A 22,958-nucleotide genomic window follows, 5' to 3' on the forward strand; every position below is an offset into this window, starting at 1 on the left:
AAGCACTCCTTGGCAAATGGAAAAGAACAGAAATTATAACAAACTGTCTCTCAGACCACAGTGCAATCAAACTAGAATTCAGGATTAAGAAACTCACTCAAAACCGCTCAACTACATGGAAACCGAACAACCTGCTCCTGAATGATTGCTGGGTACATAATGAAATGACGGCAGAAATAAAGATGTTCTTTGAAACCAATGAGAACAACGATACAACATACCAGAATCTCTGAGACCCATTTAAAGCAGTGTGTAGAGGGAAATTTATAGCACTAAATGCCCACAAGAGAAAGCAGGAAGTATCTAACATTGACACCCTAACATCACAATTAAAAGAACTAGAGAAGCAAGAGCAAACACATTCAAAAGCTAGCAGAAGGCAAGAAATAACTAAGATCAGAGCAGAACTGAAGGAGATAGAGACACAAAAAACCCTTCAAAAAAATCAATAAATCCAGGAGCTGGTTTTTTGAAAACATCAACAAAATTGATAGACCACTAGCAAGGCTAATAAAGAAGAAAAGAGAGAAGAATCAAAAAGATTCAATAAAAAATGTTAAAGGGGATATCACCACCAATCCCACAGAAATACAAACTGCCATCAGAGAATACCAAAAACACCTCTACGCAAATAAATTAGAAAATCTGGAAGAAATGGATAAATTCCTGGACATATACACCCTCCCAAAAGAAGTTGAATCCCTGAATAGAGCAATAACAGGCTCTGAAATTTAGGCAATAATTAATAATTAATTAATAATTAATTAAAGGTATTAATAAATAATACCAACAAAAAACGTCCAGGACCAAATGGATTCACTGCCGAATTCTACCAGAGGTACAAGAATAATCTGGTACCATTCCTTCTGAAACTATTCTGATCAATAGAAAAAGAAGGAATCCTCCCTAATTCATTTTATGAGGCCAGCATCATCTTGATACCAAAGCCTGGCAGAGACACAACAAAAAAAGAGAATTTTAGACCAATATCCCTGATGAACATTGATGCAAAAATCCTCAGTAAAATACTGGAAAACTGAATCCAGCAGCACATCAAAAAGCTTATCCACCACGATCAAGTGGGCGTCATCCGTGGGATGCAAGACTGGTTCAACATACACAAATCAATAAATGTAATCCAGCATATAAACAGAATCAAAGACAAAAACCACATGATTATCTCAATAGATGCAGAAAAGTCCTTTGACAAAATTCTACAGCCCTTCATGCTAAAAACTCTCAATAAATTAGGTATTGATGGGATATATATCAAAATAATAAGAGCTATTTATGACAAACCCACATCCAATATCATACTGAAGGGGCAAAAACTGGAAGCATTCCCTTTGAAAACTGGCACAAGACAGGGATGCCGTCTCTCACCACTCCTATTCAACATAGTGCTGGAAGTTCTGGCTAGGGCAATCAGGCAAGAGAAAGAAATAAAGGGTATTCCGTTAGGAAAAGAAGAAGTCAAATTGTCCCTGTTTGCAGATGACATGATTGTATATTTAGAAAACCCCATCGTCTCAGCCCAAAATCTCCTTAAGCTGATAAGCAACTTCAGCAAAGTCTCAGGATACAAAATCAGTGTGCAAAAATCACAAGCATTCTTATACACCAATAGCAGACAGAGAGCCAAATCATGAGTGAACTCCCATTCACAGTTGCTTCAAAGAGAATAAAATACTTAGGAATCCAACTTACAAGGGATACGAAGGACCTCTTCAAGGACAGCTACAAAGCACTGCTCAATGAAATAAAAGAAGACACAAACAAATGGAAGAACATTCCATGCTCATGGATAGGAAGAATCAATATCGTGAAAATGATCATACTGCCCAAGGTAATTTATAGATTCAATGCCATCCCCATCAAGCTACCAATGACTTTCTTCACAGAATCAGAAAAAACTACTTTAACATTCATGTGGAACCAAAAAAGAGCCCTCATTCCAAGACAATCCTAAGCAAAAAGACCAAAGCTGGAGGCATCATGCTACCTGACTTCAAACTATACTAAAAGACTACAGTAACCAAAACAGCATGGTACTGGTACCAAAACAGAGATATAGACCAATGGAACAGAACAGAGCCCTCAGAAATAATACCACACATCTACAACCATTAGATCTTTGAAAAAACCTAACAAAAACAAGAAATGGGGAAAGGATTCCCTATTTAATAAATGGTGCTGGGAAAATTGGCTAGCCATATGTAGAAATCTGAAACTGGATCCCTTCCTTACACCTATACAAAAATTAATTCAAGATGGATTAAAGACTTAAATGTTAGACCTAAACCCATAAAAACCCTAGAAGAAAACCTAGGCAATACCATTCAGGACATAGTCATGGACAAGGACTTCATGTCTAAAACACCAAAAGCAATGGCAATAAAAGCCAAAATTGACAAATGGGATCTAATTAAAATTAAACAGCAAAAGAAACTACCATCAGAGTGAACAAACAACCTACAGAATGGGAGAAAATTTTTGCATTCTACTCATCTGACAAAGGGCTACTATCCAGAATCTACAAAGAACTCAAACAAATTTACAAGAAAAAAACAACCCCATCAAAAAGTGGGCAAAGGATATGAACAGATACTTCTCAAAAGAAGACATTTATGCAGCCAAGAGACACATGAAAAAAATGCTCATCATCACTGACCATCAGAGAAATGCAAATCTAAACAACAGTGAGATACCATCACACACCAGTTAGAATGGTGATCATTAAAAAGTCAGGAAAAAACAGGCGCTGGAGAGGATGTGGAGAAGTAGGAACACTTTTACACTGTTGGTGGGACTGTTAACTAGTTGAACCATTGTGGAAGACAGTGTGGCAATTCCCCAAGGATCTAGAACTAGAAATACCCAGCCATCCCATTACTGGGTATATACCCAAAGGATTATAAATCATGCTGCTATAAAGACACATACACATGTATGTTTATTGTGGCACTATTCACAATAACAAAGACTTGGAACCAACCCAAATGTCCATAGATTATAGACTGGATTAAGAAAATGTAGCACATATACACCATGGAATACTATGCAGCCATAAAAAAGGATGAGTTAATGTCCTTTGTAGGGACATGGATGAAGCTGGAAACCATCATTCTCAGCAGACTATCACAAGGACAAAAAACCAAACACCGCATGTTCTCACTCATAGGTGGGAACTGAACAATGAGAACACTTGGGCACAGGAAGGGGAACATCACACACCGGGGCCTGCCATGAGGTGGGGAGAAGGGGGAGGGATAGCATTAGGAGAGGTACCTAATGTAAATGACGAGTTAATGGGTGCAGCACACCAACATGGCACGTGTATACATATGTAACAAACCTGCACATTGTGCACATGTACCCTAGAACTTAAAGTCTAATAAAAAAATAAGTTTCTGTTATCTCAAAAGTTACCCTTATGATAACCATATCTCCACTCTTCAAAATGGTAATCATTAGTCACATGTATGTGTCAAGCAGTTGAAATGGGATGACTATGACTAAGGAATTGAATTTAAAATTTAAGGCTAATGAATTTAATTTTTAATAGCTATATGCAGCTAGTAGCCACCTTTTATTGGACAGTGTGCCTAGAGAATGGACAGAGAATAGGAGCACAGTGGATAATGTCAGCAGGTATGGTGGCTCAGAAGTAGGATATAGGTGATACATTTTAGCAGTCAGAGGAAAGAAAGGACCATATAAAATGAGTGCCCATGTATATCATCAAAATTTCCTCATATCAATAACATAGCAGGTAGAATTGCCAGAGATAGTATGCCATACATGCAGATATGACTTAAATGTAGAAAAATAACATTTATTGATATTTTTATACCAGTCAAAATATTTCTATCTTCCAGGTTTAGAATTATTTCCTCTAAAAATTAATCTTTTTATCCAACATCTTCATATGGGCTGGAGGCTTCCTCACTATGATATGGCAGATTAGTTTGAATGTAGAGTCTGCATTTTGGGACTCTGAGTTCACATCTCTTTTGTTACACATTAACAGAATGAATCTGCGGAAGAGTCTTGATTTCTCTGTGTCCTCATTGTTAAACTATTAATACTTGGTTAATTCTGGGGTTAAGATTTAAATCACATTGAACACTTAGAAAAGTACCTTGAGCCTGGTGAAGAGATAATAACTGTTAATATCATTAACTTTAAAAGTAAAATTGAAGAAATGTTTTTATTTGAAACTATTTTGAAGCCTTAATTAAAAAGGTAATCCATGGATTGGCTTACTGATAGAAGCATCCCTATAGTCAGTCAGTGTTTCGTTATTTTAAAGATAGTTTGCATATGAGAATGTCAATTCCTTTTCACTAATTTTTTTATTATAGAGAAAACATCTTACTAAAAGGAAGTTTACAATATTTTTATTATTTCTATAAGATATAATTACTGCTTTTAACTAAATTTTCTTCTGTTTAGCAACTCAATTGCTTTCTTTCTTTAAATATCTTTGTGTTTACAATTCTAACTGTTTTACGCACCAATTCCTTTCTGTAATTTTTTGTGGTTTATATTGAATAGGATGAGAAATGATTGTATGGTCCCAAGGTTTTATAAAAACAAAAATGACATAAAGGAGAAAGATAATCTTTTAAAACATTTCTATAAAAATGCCTTTCTCTCCAGAAGCCTGGAGTTTACAAAAAAAAAAAAAAAAAAAAAAAAAAAAAAAAGCCTTTAATTGTCTTTGATTCCTTTTACTTTTCAGAGATTCAAGATAATCCTGCTAAAATTTGTGTGTCTCTATATTTAAAAAATACAAATAAAGATCTATTAATCAAATATTTGTTTAAAACCAAATTCTATATTTCCTGGAAAGTACTGTAGAAATCCAAAAATACAAAGAGGACAATCTTCTCTTTATTCTTTATTTTAACAGTAATTCCTGAATTTGTAACACAAGTGAATGTTGCCTTGGAAGCTTTAAGCAAAAACTCATTGAATGTGTTGGATGATAATCAATTTGTGGACATCTCAAAGAAGATCTATGATACAATTCATGATATCAGATGTTCAGTCATGATGATTCGGGTAAGTTTGCTTTTCCTTCCATTGAATTATTGCAATGCTCTTCACCATCTGGAATGCCTGGGATGACTGCAAGAAATGCTTTATTTCTATGCTGTAGTGTCAATGCTGAAATCTATTAAAACTTTAGAAGTTCATATGTATCCCCAAAGTCAGATCTACTGTCACAAACAACACTTTTACTTATGTATGTGGTTATAACTTACGCAAATGAGTGCATTTTACTGCTGCGTGTGCGGAAAAGATAGGATTTGTTGGGTGCAGGATTTGTTGAGGTGTCTCTTAGCATGATCAGAAGGCAAAGAAAAATACATAAAGTAATTTGCTTTTTATTTTTCTTGAACAAAAAGGAAAGAATCTTTCTTATCTCTGTAGTGGAATTGATAGTAAAATGTGTTAAAACAAGGTATTTTATGGCCAAACCCTCTCATCCGAGATCATAAAATCACAGAGTGTTCTGCAAGAAATCTCACTTGGAGTTGCCAGCAACAACAAACACTTCAATGGTCCCAGTCTGGGAGTTGTCTGTTTGGGGACACATATTCCACCTTTCCAGGCATGAGAGCACCATTTGTTGCGGGCACACTGTATGTACAGAAACTGGGATTGTTTTCCCTCAAGTATTAATGTAAAGTGTTCTTTTAAATGTTACCAAAAAATGCACATTCTTTGGAAAATGCCTATGTAAAGATATGGAGATACCTTAAGTGGATTCACCTGAAGACAGACTCTGAAGTAAGGATTTGTGTTATCAGTAATCTATTTAGGAGAAAATGAGACAAAGTGAGGCAAAGAGGGGAAGAAAACCAAGAAGATGAAACTGTGAGTCACTGCAGGCAACTGGGCCCTGGGGCTTGATCCTGCTGGTGAGCTCTGGGTAGTACTCCAGAATTCTCTTACCTGACGTGAACGAACTGAAGATTTAGCCACCTATTCATCCTGGGTGAAAAGCTACCCTCAGAGGTGTCACCTGAGCCTCATGTTCAGGACCAATCAAACTTTTGTGGCCAAAGAATTCTCAGGCAGGGTATCAGGTGTTTGCTGTAGGAAGATTCAGTGGGACTGGTGAATATAATTTTTAAGTATGAATAGAATTCAATTTTTAAGCCTCTGGACTTAACTGTTAGTAAGATTGTAAGATGGAAATAGAAGTGCTGAGAATATATGAGTGGAGCATCAATAGTATTAATATCTGATAGGCGTGAACATCACAGGCTGTACTGAAGAGTTCATAAGTCATTTGTGGACTTTGTAAAGAAAAGGGCCAACAAATATTAGGGAGTCTGGCAGGGCAGAAGTATGCTGTGGAAGAGCTTGTAAGAGAAAGTCTAAAAGTGTCAAGACAGAGAATCTAGTACATTGAGACTTGGGAAAACCTGAAAGTAAACCAATTAGCATATCAAAGAGAAACCTCAGGATAAATACTTGTGAGCAGCCTACAAGTGTTTCTAAGTGATTAGAAAATTTGGCCCTGTACCAATGACTATGTCTGAGCAGCAAGAACCTTTATTAATTTTCTTGCTGTAAAATTTGTATGCCTTACCTCTGTGGATTAGTGGACTAGTAATAACCCAAAGCTGGGAGCTAGGTGAATCCAGTAAAGAGACATTAAAAGTGTAAAGAAGGCACATGAACTTCAGGATATAGTCTTGCCGGTGTGAAACCTCTCCATTTTCGCTATCCCTGAGTGGATATTTGACAATATAAACCAGTGAGATAGCATAGCAGAACCAGGGGAGGGAATGCATTTTTTTTTCTTACTGAAGTTATATAGGGATGGAAAAAAAATCTTACAGCTTCTCCCAGTTAGATGGTCCAGTATTTTAAAATTTCCTCATTATCAAGATAGCTTACTTAAAGCAAATCAAATTATCTTGCCATTTTTTTTTTACATATTCCTCATATATAGTGGTACTCTGTAGGGTAGGAGAACAATTTATTGTAATTATTAATAGCCTTTGAGAGCAGTAATTTTCTCCCATAGTCATCTCTTTTTCAAGATAAATACTTCCATTTCTGTTAACTTTTTCTCATAGGAATAATTTAGTATTTTGTTTCCTTCACTAGTCCTTATTTAATTTTCAACAAACTTCTCAAATGAGACTATCAAAAATACATTCTAATTAGTGTCCATCCAGTGTCAAGTAAATATAGCCAACTGCTATTAGCCTACATTTTTTTCCTTTTAAACATTATATTTATTGAATAGAGGTTGACTTCCTTTTCCTTTTTTTAATCTTTTTGCCTATGTATGCATTCTTTGATTTGTTCTGTTCTTGTTCTTAAGTCCTAATCCTGTTAAACTGTGTATGATTCTTCATATGATTTATCAGATTGTTTTCTGGTTTGGTTCTTGAACATATCAAGTTAACATCAATTAGAAACATGAACTGTAGAGTCTTAGTTTCTTCAACTAAATAACTAATAAAATCGTTAAATTATATTGGCCCTTTATCTGATGGTAATCCCTGCTAGAGAGATTCAGTTAAGAGCATTAGCTTTAAGAGCCTTTAGAATCTGATGTTCCATGCAACTGAGAACATGTCTCTAAGTATATGGTTTGAAAGAGTGTTTTCTGAGTTTTAAGGCAGATACATTATTTCTTTAAGTACACTTTATGGTCAAAAAATAAAGCAAATAAAATCAGAGCTGCTGTACTTGAAACCAGGGAGGAGCACCCAGAGGCTCATGATCTCTATCTCTAAACCCCCAATTCCCTAAGCAGCCTCTAGGGGAACCTCTATACAACTTCTACAGGGATTCCTTGGAAAATGATCCATAAACTTATGAACTTAACAGCTAACTGGGTTATAGGATAAAAATAAATTCTCACTTAGGTGCAAGTAAATGAAAATATATCCCTTTTTTTTCCTTAAAGACTATGCCTTTTTCACAGAAGAGAATAAACTTGATCCGGTATAATCTTCTTTTAACTAGGTCGAATTTAATGCTGGCCAATATTCTGGCCTTAGAACTGCAAAGTATTTGATCCTTTCTTCAAGGTATCTAAAAAGTGTCAACATTAAAGCAATAAATGTATAATTAAACAAGCTCAGGGAGGGATAAGCCATGGTATTGAGGATATTTGTGAGTGTATTATAATCCCATTTTATGTCTGAATTTTTATGAATACTCTTCAGTGCCTTTGAAACAATAAAATACTAACTCAAGATCAGAACTTGGAATTTTATAGGGTTTTATAAAAATATGATTATGTCTTTACTATTTGTTTTGATCAATACTTACACTAACAGTTGTTTAAAACTCTAAGATAAATACTGTGACATTTACTATTGCTATTTCCATTGGATTCAGTGTGTAGACAAGTGAGGTTATAAACTATCATACCTAGCAAACTCATAGAATAAGCAGTATTACATATTTTGATCTGTTTGGTATTTAATATATATGTGTAAATTGTACAACTATTAAACGTTCATAATATAATGGTTAAAACTAAAGCAACAAACAAATCTTACTTAGCATCAATTTCCTCCTTTGTAAGATAGACATGGTATTAAACCTACTTCTAAAGATAATTATGCCGACATGAGTTAATAGAAATGAAATGCTTAATAAATAGTAGGCTATAACAAGAAGATAGCTACTACTACTATTATTACCACATAGAGTTAGTACTTACTAGACCTACTCAAACTACTAATATTTTTGTATATCTTGATGAACATCAACTGCATAAGCATGCTTGTAGAACAACATAAAGGGCAAAACCCTAAATCAAGAAATCTCAAAAAAAAAAAAAAGAAAAAAGAAATCTCTTCATTTATAAAGCAATGTTTATATAAGAGGATACTTATGCTTATTAACATCAGGTATCTAAATCATAGACTGTTTAATGCAAATTATGCTTTTGAACCTATATTAGTTTAAGGTAGTATTATAATTCTGCACATAATTTTTATAGACCCCTTAAAACATGAATGAGAACTGAACTTTCAATGTTCATCTTTTTTTGGTAAAAGACATTTAACCACAAATGGAGGACATTTTAAAAGAGTACATGATTGAATTGAGAGAGAGGGTAGTGCAAGTGGCCCGCAGTGAAGTATCCTCACAAAAAGAAACAAGATTCAGGCAAAATTATTCCTATAATGGGTATTCAGAATGTCGATTTCATATGTTTTGTTTGTGGATTTTCATATGTGCCTTATCAAAAGCACTTCAAAGATATAGTGATACTTTCCAAAGCCAAGTGTGTAGATTTTCAGGTCCATAACTCAAGTTTGCATTTTCTGTGTTAGTTTTCTAACTGTATCAGGGAATAGAAACATATTTTGCATATCTGACTTGATGAAGGTTAATTTTTGAGGAAACAAAGAAAAATAAGATAAATGTACATGGCCCAGTTTACATTAACTGTTTTTACATGAATCATTTACATGGCTTCTAGAATTGGGACACAGTACAAAATATAATATCAGCTTATATAACCAGACAATCTTTGGTTCTGATTCTATTGCACCTACAGGAATGAATAGATTTATGGCTTTTACTGGAACAAAATATAACTTTCTCAATTGAGATTACTTGCAGTGTCACAACTTCTGTAAATTTATTTCATTTTCTTCCATAACTTATTTTTTTCTTCGTGGCCTTATAGACATCTTTTCTTTATGTGTCTTCCAGGCTGAGCTTCTGTCTGTTTGAAGTTTCATACTCAAACTACTAAAGGGAAAGACTTTTACAATTTCAGTTAGTCACTAACCAATGTAGAATGTTATCTCATCCAATTACAATTCTCTGGAATTAAGTTTGGAAATAGGCAAATAATGAAACAATATTGTGTAAAATCAGAAGACTTGAGTTCAAGTCTCAGTTCTACATGTTACTGTTTATATTTTTACTTTACATGATGTCATTAGTTTCTTCCCTGCAGAGGAAAATGGAAGAATACTACTGAATTTCTACTTTTAAGTATCACTATATGTAAAAGTAAAGGACTAAACAGTGTTTCCTGAGATGATGAAAAAAATGAGACTGTCCTTGCTTCAAATGCAAATTAGGGCCAAGTGCAGTGGCTCACGCCTGTTAGGGAAGCCAAGGTGGGTGGATTGCCTGAGCTCAGGAGTTTGAGAACAACCCGGCCAACATGGTGAAACCTCATATCTAATAAAATACAAAAAATTACCCAGGCATGGTGGTGCGCACCTGTAGTCCTAGTAACTCAGGAGGTTGAGGCAGGAAAATTGCTTGAACCTGGGAGGCAGAGGTTGCAGTGAGCTGAGATCACGCCACTGTGCTCCAGCTTCAGTGACAGAGCAAGACTCCATCTCCAAAAAGAAGGAAAAAAAATGCAAATTAAATAAGACATGGACAATAGAGAAATACAATGATACAATGAAATTCAAAATATGTATTTCAATGTAGTAGCAAGTAACAATTGGAAAATATTATTTTTAAAGTAGAATATATCACAGCATCCAAAATTATAATATAAATGGTAATAATTTTAACAATGTAAATATAATATCTATACTCTGAAAATTATGATACAATATTTAAAAAACTAAAAACACCTAAATATCTTAAGGGATTGATCATATTCCTGAAGTTGGAAACTCAATATTAAGATGTCAGTTATCCCCAGATTGACTTACAGATTGATTTATCACTGTCTCAAATTCTCAGCAGACTCTTTTATGAAAACTGATCATTTGAGGTGGTTACATGGGAGTATACGTTTACCAAAACTCATCAAACTGCATTTAAAGTTGTATGTAAATTAGATATTAATAAAGTTCATTAAAAAATAATCAACTCCATAGCCAACACCTCAGAAAATGCTAATTTTAAATAGATAAAGTCATACCAAACTACAAATTAGGGCTAATTAGAAAAACTTACATGGACTATTGAAATGCTGATATCTCAAATATTATAAAATTAATAATACCTTTCTACTTTATAACTGTTTGCCAAATATTTCTAATGTATGGGGGTTTTCTTTCATTTTTTATTTCTCATATTTGTGAATCATTGCTTACTATTTTAGATCAAGAGTTGGCAAATTTTGGCCTTTGGGCCACATTTGATCCACCATATGTTTTGTATGACCTGCATCCTAAGGATGGTTTTCATATTTTTAAATGGTTGAAAAAATTAAAAAGTAGAATATGATATTTTGACTTATGAAAATGGTATATAATTCTAATTTTAGTGTCCATAAAATCATACTGAAACGTGTCTCAGCCATTGGTTTATATCTAGGACTCTTTGTGCTACAATGGCAAGGTTGAGTAGTTATGAGGAGACTATAATGGCTCACAAAGCTTAAAATATTTCCTACCTGACCCTTTACAGGAAAAGTTTACTAAACCTTGCCTTAGAGATTTTTGTTTAGCCTTTACAAATATCCTACCTGGCTATTCCAAGAATCCACTCACCTTTTTATCAGTTTTCCTTTATACATCCAATCATCCCAAATATTTAAATATTAGAATTGTCTTTCTTTCGAGGTTCCTGGAGTTACACACCCCCTAGAATGACTTCTGCTAACCCTTTCTATTCACAGTCTAGGGTCCCAGGCTGTACTCTTCACTGTCCTCTACTCTTCTTTTCACCCTGATGGCTTGCCATTCACCCAGGTACTCTTTTTCTCACCTTTTCTTTTCTAGATCAAACTGTTGTTTTTTTATTTTAATTTCCAAATTTTATATTCATGCCCTGATGCTTTTCAGATAAAGTTGTTTAATTGCCAGAAACCACCCTTCTCCAAGGGCTGCAAGGAAGTTTTTACATTCCTTTTGATATTTTTGCATTATTTGTTCAGCACGTAAAATTAAATTTGAGCCTCGCCTTTGATTATTGTACATTTTGAAATTCAATTTTTAAGATTTATAGAATGTTGAAATTCATCAACTGTATTCTCTCATGTCATTTTTTTTCCTTTCTTTTTTTGTTTCATGTTATAGAGCAGTAGACCTCCCCTTATTCATGGCTTTTATTTTCACGGTTTCAATTATCTGTGGTCAACCACAGTCTGATAATATTAAATGAAAAATTCCAGAGTTAAACAATTTATAAGTTTTAAATCGTGCACTCTTCTGAGTGATGTGATGAAATCTCATGCTGTTCCATTCTGTCCTGCCTGGGATGTAAATCATCCCTTTGTCCAAAAGATCCATGTTGTCTATGCTCCCCTCCCATTAGTCACATAGTATTGCAGTTCTTGTTTTCAAGTGACCCTTATTTTACTTAATGATGACCCCAAAGTGCACATAGTGATGCAGGCAATTCTGATATGCCAAAGAAGCTGTAAAGTGCTTCCTTTAAGTCAAAAGGTGAAAGTTCTTGACTTAATAAGGAAAGAAAAATAATCATATGCCAAGGTTGCTAAGATCTACAGTAAGAATGACTCTTCTACCTGTAGGGTTGTAAAGAAGGGAAAAGAAACTAGTATTAGTTTTGCTGTCACTCTTCAGACTCAAAAGTCACAGCCACAGCGTGTGATAAGTGCTTAGTTAAGATGGAAAAGGTGTTAAATTTGTGGGTGGAAAACAGAAATGGAAATGTGTTCGGATTGATGACAATCAGATTCGGTACTATCCGAGGTTTCTGGCATTCACTGGAGATATTAAAACATAACCCCTGTGGATAAGAGGGGTGGGGCAGTGTAGTATTAATTGTGTCTAAAGATTATTGGGATTAGAAATGAGTTTACATAAAATAAGTATATGCTAAGTGAGTTTAAAGTATAGTGACAGGATGAATATATATATATATATGGCTTAGCTTGCACAGGACAGTATTGGATTATACCGCCTTTTACTTTTAAGTGTCCAATTTGGAGGATAAATTGGTAAGCTCACTAGTTTCTGGGTCCTGACGGTACTGCTTGAGGCCCTGTGGTGCATCATCTCCACCCACAGGGCGACAGTTCCCGGTGCTTGGCACTAATGATCATAGTTCCCTGTCAAGCCAGTTTTTCTAACCCCAGGGAACACTTTCTCTCCATAGTCCTAATGGCTATCAAATGTGCGCTTCTCCCCTCATGCTTTTCTGATACTTTGTTGACTGTGGAGAATTTATTCAGGCACCATTTCCAATTTATTTAATGTACAAAGAATTCATAGCTTTTCATTTTTCACTGTTAGGCAGATTTCCTAAACTCATCTAAGTCACTCTACTCTTCAGCCTCACAGGAGTCTTCACATGGAATGCCAGTTAAAACACTTTGTCCTTTCTGGAAGTAATATGACTCTTTTCTAGTGTCAGGACCAGTGTGTAAAGAAACCACCTACCAGAGGGATTCCTAAGGACACTTCGTAAAAGGTCAATAACAAAGTAACCTTAGTTTTATATGCAAATTTAAATTAAACCTTAGTGGAAGGAAATCTGTAACAGGACTCTTGCTGTTTCTTCTGAAAACAGAGTGTAAGGTAGAGAAACCTTGGAACGCCTGCTGGCACTGGTCAGCAAGAAGTCTTATGCTCTCAGCACATTTAATGGCCCTCCTCTTGTGTATCCCATTTGAAGAAACTTTTGACTAAGGGAGCAGAGGTGACTAGAGTAAGAAAAAGATATTCAGGAAACGTATTAAGCTATAAAAGCAGTGCTAGTTAGTGATCTCAGTTGCTCATGCTGAGAGAAAGATGTTCAGCTTGATGTCGTTCTGGAAAGTGCTCTTTCACCAAAGGGTCAACACCACTGGACTGGCAGGAGAGTCCATGGTCCAACAGGACTTTGATGCAGTCTAGTCTGCCACTCGGAGAGCTCTACACAAGTGCAGCTCAGAGCTTTTGACTCAAAGTAGCTGAATTTAAGGAGCCAAGCATCTCCCTTTGAAAACACCTTCAGGTGTTCAGGGGAAATGGCTACCATTGTGAACAGAAGAGTGATATGGGGAAGACGGTTACTTGCAGAACCTTAAGAGCTTTTGGTTTGCTTTGTGTTAAGTGAATTATTAAATGTCATATTAATTATTATAAACTTGTATAAGCAATGAAATAAGTTAGATTTGTATTAAGTATTCAATTTAAAGTTTTATTATTTTGGTACAAAAGCTTGTTTTTTTCCTAAAAACTCTTAAGGCATGCTAACCTCTTACTTCAAACGTAAAGTTTCTCTGCATATCTACATTTCAAAAACAACTTTTGGAGAGTTGAATCAGCCTTTTAGTGAAAATAATATGGGAAATACAACTTATAAAATGATGAATTTTAGAAAACAGACTTTGATGTAGCTAATAGAGGGAGGGAGACTGGGAATTTTATAACTCCAGTATCTGTAAAGTAACTAATGGAGTTTCAAAGGGAAAAATATTCTGGAGTCTGATAGCAAAAGTTCTCTGAGTGAATAGAGGTGCTTGAGGTCATATACTGGTAGGAGAAGTCACAGGAAGAGATTCAGGGTCTTCAGGCACCTGAATGCCTAAAGAACATTTGCTTTTACCGTAGGAGAATAAAAGAGCTCCATGTTTTTATACCATGGGAGCCTTTAGACTCCACAGACTTCTTTTTGTTGATGTAACAGTTGTAAACACATAAATCCCAAGAATCACTTTCTGGTCAATTTGTTAAAGAGTACTTATCCTACTACTGCTCTTCTCTGCTCCCTGAGATTCAGACATATTGGCCTCCTGGCTATTCCCGCAGTTCCTCAGACAGGCCAATGCTTCTGGCATCTGTCCACCTACTGTCCTCTCTAACTGTGATGCTTTCTTCCAAGACTCTGCACAGGAGGCCTCTTCAGGTCTGCTTCATCTTTGCCTTATCCAACATCCTACATAGATCCTATATAGAGCCACATCTAAAAATAGCATCTCCCACCTCAGCTACTCTTTATCTTCTTACTCAAGTTTATACTTGCATAGTGTTTGTCATGACCATTGACATATTACATATTTATTCACTTATTTATCTATTTTCTTTCTTCCCCCAAAAGAACGTAGGCTATATGAAATAAGGAAGATTCAGACCTTTAAAACAAAATCTGTCTGGGTGCAGTGGCTTATACCCATAATCCCAGCACTTTGGAAGGCTGAGGCAGGGGGAATGCTTGAGCTCAGGAATTTGAGACAAGCCTGGGCAACATGGTAAAATCCCTGTCTCTGTGAAAAACAAAAACAAAAACAAAAACAAACAAACAAAAAAACAAAACAAAAAAACCACCACCAACAACAAAAAAACCAGAAAAATTAGCCAGGCATGGTGGTGCGCGCCTATACTCCCAGCTGCTTGTGGGGCTGAGGCAGGAGGATGGCTTGACCCTGGGGGGTCGAGGCTACAGTTTCTGCCACTGCACTCCAGTCTGGGTGACAAAGTGAGACCCTGCCCCCCACAAAAAATGTTATAGTGTTTTGCAATTAAATAAAGTGGTTGATTTGGTTTCCAAATTTGACATTTGTTCAAAATGTAATCACTAGACCCCAAGCAATTAAGGACAAGAACATGTGATGTTACTTTGTTAACTTTTATACTACAAAAATGAAGGACAGTAGAAACTACCTTGAGATACATTTTCACAAAGAATTAAATTGGCTTGATCTCTTATTTAAGATGGTTTTAAGAGTCCCAAGGATGTGTACTAAGCACTGTATTTTGTGGCCACTTAATGTAATTATGAATGTACAGTACATGTCTGTTTTATGCTATTTGTCTTCGTAGAAGCTTCTGTAAAGTTGGATCCATGTGGTTGTTTTAAAAGTTCTTCATTTCACTTAGTTAAGGTGACAAGATTACTCTTTAAAGATGATGACAATTATAGAATGGCCCTGATGAGACTTTTTGAGTGTATGTATTAGCTGTTGGGTTGTGGAAGAAAAAAAGACTGTATCCTAAGGATAGAGTTTGTGGAATGTGCTGGAGTGTATTTTATACGCATTATCCCCTATTATCGGTCCCTTGGTGTTATAAGCTCTAAAAAGTCACAAAATTATCTATAAATTTAATGCTTAAAGTGTGTTTTATACTGTCTTAAATTGCAATGTTTGGAACAGAAATCAGAAATTTAATTAAAGTCATAAAATACAGAAAAATTCCATAACAAAAATTATCTGTAACCTTAAAAATGGCTGTAAAATACATTTTAACAATTCCATAGTAGTCTGTTTACTAAAAAATATAAAATTAAAATAAAACCACGGATTTTTATATATCTTCTATTGTCTCTAAAATTAATGGTTTGGGATTAAATTTATGGTTCCCATTTACCAAAAACATTGACAATGCATGTACAAATGGTGAATCTCTTCCAGTGGATTTTGCTTATTTAACTCTTAGATTACAAACTTATTTTAGGTTTGCCTCTGTCTTTAAGGAAATTCCCATTCTTTGGAATATCTTTGTAACCCTATGTAAGTCATGTAGTCTTTTAACTTCAGATTTGCATTTGTAAAATGGGGATAACAAAGGTACCTATGTAAGATCGTTCATCAGAGTTTAAAAGGGTTAATGTATGCAAAGCATTTAGTAAAATTTCTAGGGCATTGTAACTGCTTAGTGAGTATTAGTTTTTGTAGTAATTAGAATAACAAATACTATTTGCTGTAATACAACCCCCAGATCTCAGTAGCTTATTGCAATGATGGTTTATTTATCAACCTTACTTTGGTCTGTTGCCAGCCTGTTTTCCTGAATAGGTCTCTACAAGGTAGTGACTCAGTGACTCAAAATCTTTCAATCTTTTGATTTTGCCATCTGTATAAGCTGGCCTCCATGTCACTGCAGAAATGGGAGAGAGGGTAGATAACCGAATAGGAAGTTTGGTGGCCAGACCTCAATGTGATATACTTTCTTCTACATCTCATTAGACAAAATCCATCAAAAGGACCTGAAAAAACTGCAAAGGAGCTGATGAATGCCTTCTTCCTCTGTGCCTAAGAAGAAATAGGACTGATGAATACATGAACATTCCTTGTCATACTCTTTGTTCCAGTTATTATTGCTGCATAACAAATTACTCCATACATAGTGGTATAAAACAACCATCAATGTATCATGCTCTCACATTCTATGGGGCAGGAATTTAGAGAGGGCACAGACTTCTTCTTGTACATGTCTGACATCTGGACTAAGGAATAGAAGACTGAGGAAGGCTACATTTACCATCTTATGGGACTTGGCTTTCTCAAAGCATGGCAGCCTCTGGATAGTTGGGCTTTTTGTGTGACATTTCATGGATCCAAGAATAAGTGTTACAGGTAACAAAGCACACGCCATATTGCCTTTTCTATCCTAACTTTAGAAATCGTAGAGTGTCACTTCTGTCATAGTCTTGGTTACAAGCAAGTTAAAAGCCTCCAAGATTCACAGGAGAGGAGACATGAACCCCATCTTTCAATGGAAAGAGTGTAAAGGTCAAAAGGAGCATGTGAGATGATAAATAATATTGTACCCATCTTTAGAAAATACAAAGTGGCCCACTTCTGTCACCCTGCTCTTATTATCATAGTCATCATCATCATCATCATCATCATTTTTAACAATAACAGTTATTTTTAACTGATTAATTACGTGACCGTAAGTCAATTTAAATAGTCTTTTGTTGATTAATTAGTAAAATAAACCATAAGCCAATGTGAAGAGTCTTAAATCACTTTAGGTAATCATTTGTTTAATGACAGGTAAAGATTTAGAAGGTATAATGAGTTAAATATTTTAGTGAATAGAATATTAAATTGCCATATTTTAATATCTTTTATAAATAGATCTGCTGCCAATTTAAGATATTAAGCTATACATAATCTTTTTGACACCCTCTTCTTAAACAATCCCTTTGAAATAATAATAGCTAGAAAGTATAAAACAGAATAAAAGTCTTGAGGAGGGTATGTGGAATGTGAGATTATCATGAACATGGGAAACATAAAATGAAGAAGACATCATATTAAGAAGTAATTTTCTGTCCTGTACAGGATACAGTCAATCACTTGAAAAATGGTTAAGTATTTTCTATCTTTTAATCACTGTGCTAGGTTTTAGGAATGCAAACATTGGTGAATCATGATTTTTGCTCTCAAGTAACTGGCATTCTCATAGAATAAAGAAGTACATAAGCAAATGACAGTAATACATTGTGATAAGTAATATAATGGAAGCACATGGAACCGTTTTTTTTTTTAATATAGAGGCCTTAAATTCTGCCATGGAGAAAATTATGCAAAGATGTAGCCATTTGTTGACTTTCCAGTTGGGCTTTGATGAATGAGTCAGAGTTGGGTAGTTGGAATTATGGCTTAACACATTTGCAAGGATACAGATGTAAAGGCAGGAGAGAGGACTACAATTAGGTGAAGGGTACCTGGACCCCAGTGTACAGGTGGAGGAGGAGTAAAGATGTAAGCAGAGTTCAAATTTTTAAGAGTCTTCATGCATGTCAAAGAAACATGACCTTGCTAAATGGCAAGAGGAACAGAATTACTAGGCTTGGTATAGAGTGTTAAAAATTCATCCTGTATGGTTGGGGTGGCAGCATAGTCATCCCTTTTACTTCCTCAGTCACCTGCCTTAATCTGTCTAATATTTAAAAATTAAGATTATTTTAGCAAGACAGAAGAGATAAGAAGTAATTGAGTAGACAACAATCTCTTACAATATATTTACTATTAAAGGAGGATAGAAATTTTAATCAAATACTAATTATACCATATATGGCTCACTAAATGTACTGATAGAATGTAATTTTCAGAGATTTCTCTTTCTCAGGATATGGAACCTCTCCAAAAGTGGCTTCAGAAGAGTGATACAGATAATACTAATAATGATAATAACAATAATAATAGAAAAAAAGTGAGGCTTGTATTTGGAACAAACATTTTTGTATTTGCAAGGAGCTGAAGCCAAGCATATGTCAAAAGCATTTCTAACCACTTAAAATCTCAGAGGAGATTTAGGAAATCAGACTGGCAGTCAGGCATGTTCACCACGAGAGCAGCCACGGTGAAGGGACTGAAGTGCTGTCTCACCAGTTTCAGGGACTCATTGAGTCTGTTCCAGGGTATAACATGTCTCTGATTACAGAAGATGTTGGTGTTAAATTGACAGAAGTAATTGCTAATCAAAATGCAGGTGGGAGATGTAAATGCAAAAACATATGAACTCACCAATTAATGCACAGAGAATCATTTTCTCCTTCAAATGCCTTATTTATTAAATCTGAAGCCTTACATGTTGGCTTCAAAAGAATCACATCAATCAGAGAAGGCTGAAAGCCAGTGTCTTAGGCTGTGGTGAGCACAGGATTAGAAATCAGAAGACCTTGATCCTGGTCTCAGCTACATGCTATAGTAGCTCTGGAGTCCTGGGTTACTCCCTTTGATGCATTGTTACATGGTGTTCTAATATATAAGGGAGGGGATTATCACACTTTCCTTGCTTATGGCACATTTTTAGGGCCTGTTCCTTCTTTCCTTCTTTCCTTCCTTCTTTCCTCCCTCTCTTCCTCTCCCCACGCCACTCCCTTCCTCTCTCTCTTTTCCCTTCTCTCCTGCCCTCTTTCCCTCCCTCCATCTCTCCCTCCTTCCTTCCTTTCTTCTTCTTTTATCCACTTATTGTCTTTTGTTGTTTTATTTTGTTGTTTTATTGAGTACCTACTACGTGCCAATAAATCTTTCAAACGCTTAGCCATATGGAGATAGATAGGACAGATAAGATTTCCATTTTCATGGAGTTTACATTTTTGTGGAAAGAGACAAGAAGTAAAGAAAGATATGGATAAGGTAGTTATGATGAGTGAAAGGAAGGAAGTAGAATGATACGATGAAAAGAAAATTGGCCTAAGAGATACATCACTTTCAGTCAAAGCAGTTCTACTCTGAGGAGATCGAATTTTAGTTAGTTAATAAGAATAAGAGTGTGGCAGCAATTTTAAAACACTGAAGGAATGTTTCAGCCAGAGAAGAGTAATTGCAAAGATGCTAAAATTTGGAAATGCTTGTTATAGCTAAAGAACAGGAAGGAGGCACTGTTTTTAAACATTACTGAATTGAAGAGTAGAGTGATAAGAGTTTAGAAAGGAAGACAAACAATAAGTTATTTTGACCTTTTCATACATGCTAAGCTGTTTGAATTTTGTTCCAAAGCATTGATAACTATTGAAATAGCTTTAACAGGGGAGTGGCATGATCCAATTTGCATTTTAATAAGTTCCCTCTTGATTTTCTTGAACGTTGACTTTCCAAAAGACCTCCAAAAGTGTGTTAATCAAGCAAAACTACAATTAAGACTTAGTGCAATAAAGGAGAACAGCACTTTGAAGTGAGTTACCTACATCCATGTAGCTAATTAATTGCAAAGCTGGGATTAGAATTCAGGTCTCCTGACTCCAAATTCAGTGTACTTTTGGTGTTTTCACAACTAAGTAACTATAATAGGTTTGTTGCCCAATGTGTGGATAATTCTAGGTGGGGAAATTAGAGAAGCATTTTAAAGCCTGTGCTGAGTGATTTAAAAGTGCATCTTGCAAGAGAAAGAACTGGTTGGACTGTGGTGATAAGTAGATTTGGATGAGGGGACAAAATGAATCGAAGGCTTGGTAGTAAATTTCAATGAGCTTATTAGTCTTGATAGTTGGTCAGTTTAACTGTTTCAGTTTTCTCTTCCAGGAGCAGGTATTTCCTGGAAAAAGCAGCTAAGCATTGTTTTTGCTTGCTCTTAGTATTATTAACACAAGAACAGGAAGGTCTGCCCAGTCCCTGTCCCTGTGGGACAGAGGATTATGTCGTTTTCAGTTCTCACCAATCCATAGGAAGTATGTTATTGGAAATGGAGGATGGGCAAGAATAGATGTGAGCATACCAGATATGAGTCTGCTGTCCTTTTCCAGGCAATAGGTAATGTTGCCTTAGACTAGAGCTGCACTGTCTGATATAGTAGTTACATGTGGCTTTTGAGCACTTGAACTTTGGCGATGTGAAAGGAGATGTGCCATGGAAATATATGACACACAGCAAATTTTGAAAATTTATCAAGAAAAAACGATATAAAATATCTTATATATATTTATATTTTGCATGTCAAATTAATGTCAATAATATATTTTAACTAAACATATCCAAACATTATCACTTTGACTTATACAAATTATTTTAATGTGACTACTAACTGTGAAAGTTAAAAATTACATATGTTGCTTGCATTATATTTATATTATTAATGCGCTAGAGAGTTGACAGAAGAGGTAGACAAATTCAAAACTTATTTTGGAGGTAAAATTGACTGAAATTGCTGGGAATGAATGTGGGATTGAAGGAAATTGGGAAACAAATGTGGCATTGTGTGTATGTGAAAGTAACTTATGGAGTTAAGGAAGACTTGGAGGAATCAGTTTCGGGTAGAAGTCTGATTCCAATTTCGTGGTCTTTAGACATTGAATTTGCTCATTTTATAGTTACATTATATCAGTCATTGGGTATATGATTTTGGAACTTAGTGCATAATTTTGACCTATGATAGGAATTGTTTTTTCTTAGGATGTAATAAGGGTATATTAGAGCAGAAAATATGATATAGAAGCAAACACATTTAGAATTCATGTTGAAGACGAGGAGCTAACAAAGGAGATTGGCAAGAAATAATTGGGAAAAATAGAAAGAAAACCAAGAGACTGCTGTCTCAGAAACTAAGGCAAGTGTATTTAAATTGTGTACAATATTACTTAGAAGACTTATAAAGATAACAAGAAAATATGTTCATTGCATCTGGGGACATGGATGATCAAATAGGTAATGTATGTTTAGATATTCAATGAATTGGTGTCAGGATTTCCTGGAATTGATGACTAAGGCTGTAGCTGACAAAAAGAGCAAAACACTCTAATTGCAGGTTGAGAAAACTGCCAGCCTGTGAGGACCAGCATATTTCCACAGGGCTTAGATATAATGAGAGGATTTAGGACAGGGAGAGAGGATTAGACTTTTCCAAAATGTGCAGTGTTTAGAGAGGCTAAGCTGTTCTCTCCTTTCCCTTTGGGTTACTTTATGTTGTCCTTACACTGTAATAAAGGAAAACAAAAGATACTCTGATACCCTGACAATGACTGAACCCACTTTCTGTAAAGTGGGTCTCTTTATACTTTATATAGGCATAAAGTAATAAATTGTAAACAGTATATATAGTGTTATGATAAGAACTTCTAGTTGTTAATGACTCTTACTGTGTCTCAAATTTAGCCCAGTCTTTTGTTGTTGTTGTTGAAATACATTTTCTTGGAAAGCCTCTTCTTTCTTATATCCTTATGAATATCTGCAGAGAGCCATTAGTCTTTGCCTTGTGCACTTCTGAAAATATTTTCTTTAGATTTTTTTGGAGAAACTTGCTTTGTTCCAATACCCTCTGCAGAATGTTTCCTCTTACTGTGTTCTGTTACTCCCAATGATGGCTTTTGCCTAGCTGTCTCAGTTTTCTCTAGTGTAAAGACTTAGTTCTACCTATGTTTCCTCTTCCAACTGTATGTCTATTATCATAATTAGTTTTCTTATCATAGATTCAAAAGAATAATAGTTTCAAATCACTTTGAGAAGAAAGCATTGCTTTCTGCTTGAGTCACAGCTTAAACAGATTCACCCACTGTCTACTTCAAGGCATTTCCTATGTGATGCTAATGAACATTCCTCCATTTCAATCATCTCCCCTGTTTATAACTTTATGTCTAGTATGTGGTAGATTACAAAGCCATAGTGAAAAAAAAACTTATATACATAAAATAAATATTAGTTAATGAAAATGCTTCAAGTAATATTCCTATTATAAGAATAATGTGTTCTTATTATACCACGTTAAATAATATAGGATAGTTTATAGTACAAATTTTAGCCTGACTACCCCTCTAGCTCAGATTTTTCTCTTCCAGGGCTAATTGCTTCTTAATAATTTTGTATGTTCTTTTCACATCATTTTCTACATAAATCATATTCATTTATGTATATGTATCTTTTG

General features: G+C 35.1%; 1 protein-coding gene across 4 annotated transcripts in view; it reads left to right on the plus strand.

Moving 5' to 3' along the window:
• Nucleotides 1–22,958, plus strand: part of CTNNA3 (catenin alpha 3) — a 1,846,283-nt gene that overhangs the window by 1,480,249 nt on the left and 343,076 nt on the right. For all 4 annotated transcript variants that reach the window (XM_077946706.1, XM_077946707.1, XM_028827066.2 and 1 more), the window contains one exon: nt 4,916–5,067. In XM_077946706.1, coding sequence (XP_077802832.1) covers nt 4,916–5,067 — 152 coding nt within the window. The remainder of the gene's footprint in view (nt 1–4,915; nt 5,068–22,958) is intronic.

Source organism: Macaca mulatta, chromosome 9 (genome assembly GCF_049350105.2).
Source record: "Macaca mulatta isolate MMU2019108-1 chromosome 9, T2T-MMU8v2.0, whole genome shotgun sequence".
In the NCBI taxonomy this organism is placed as follows: domain Eukaryota; kingdom Metazoa; phylum Chordata; class Mammalia; order Primates; family Cercopithecidae; genus Macaca; species Macaca mulatta.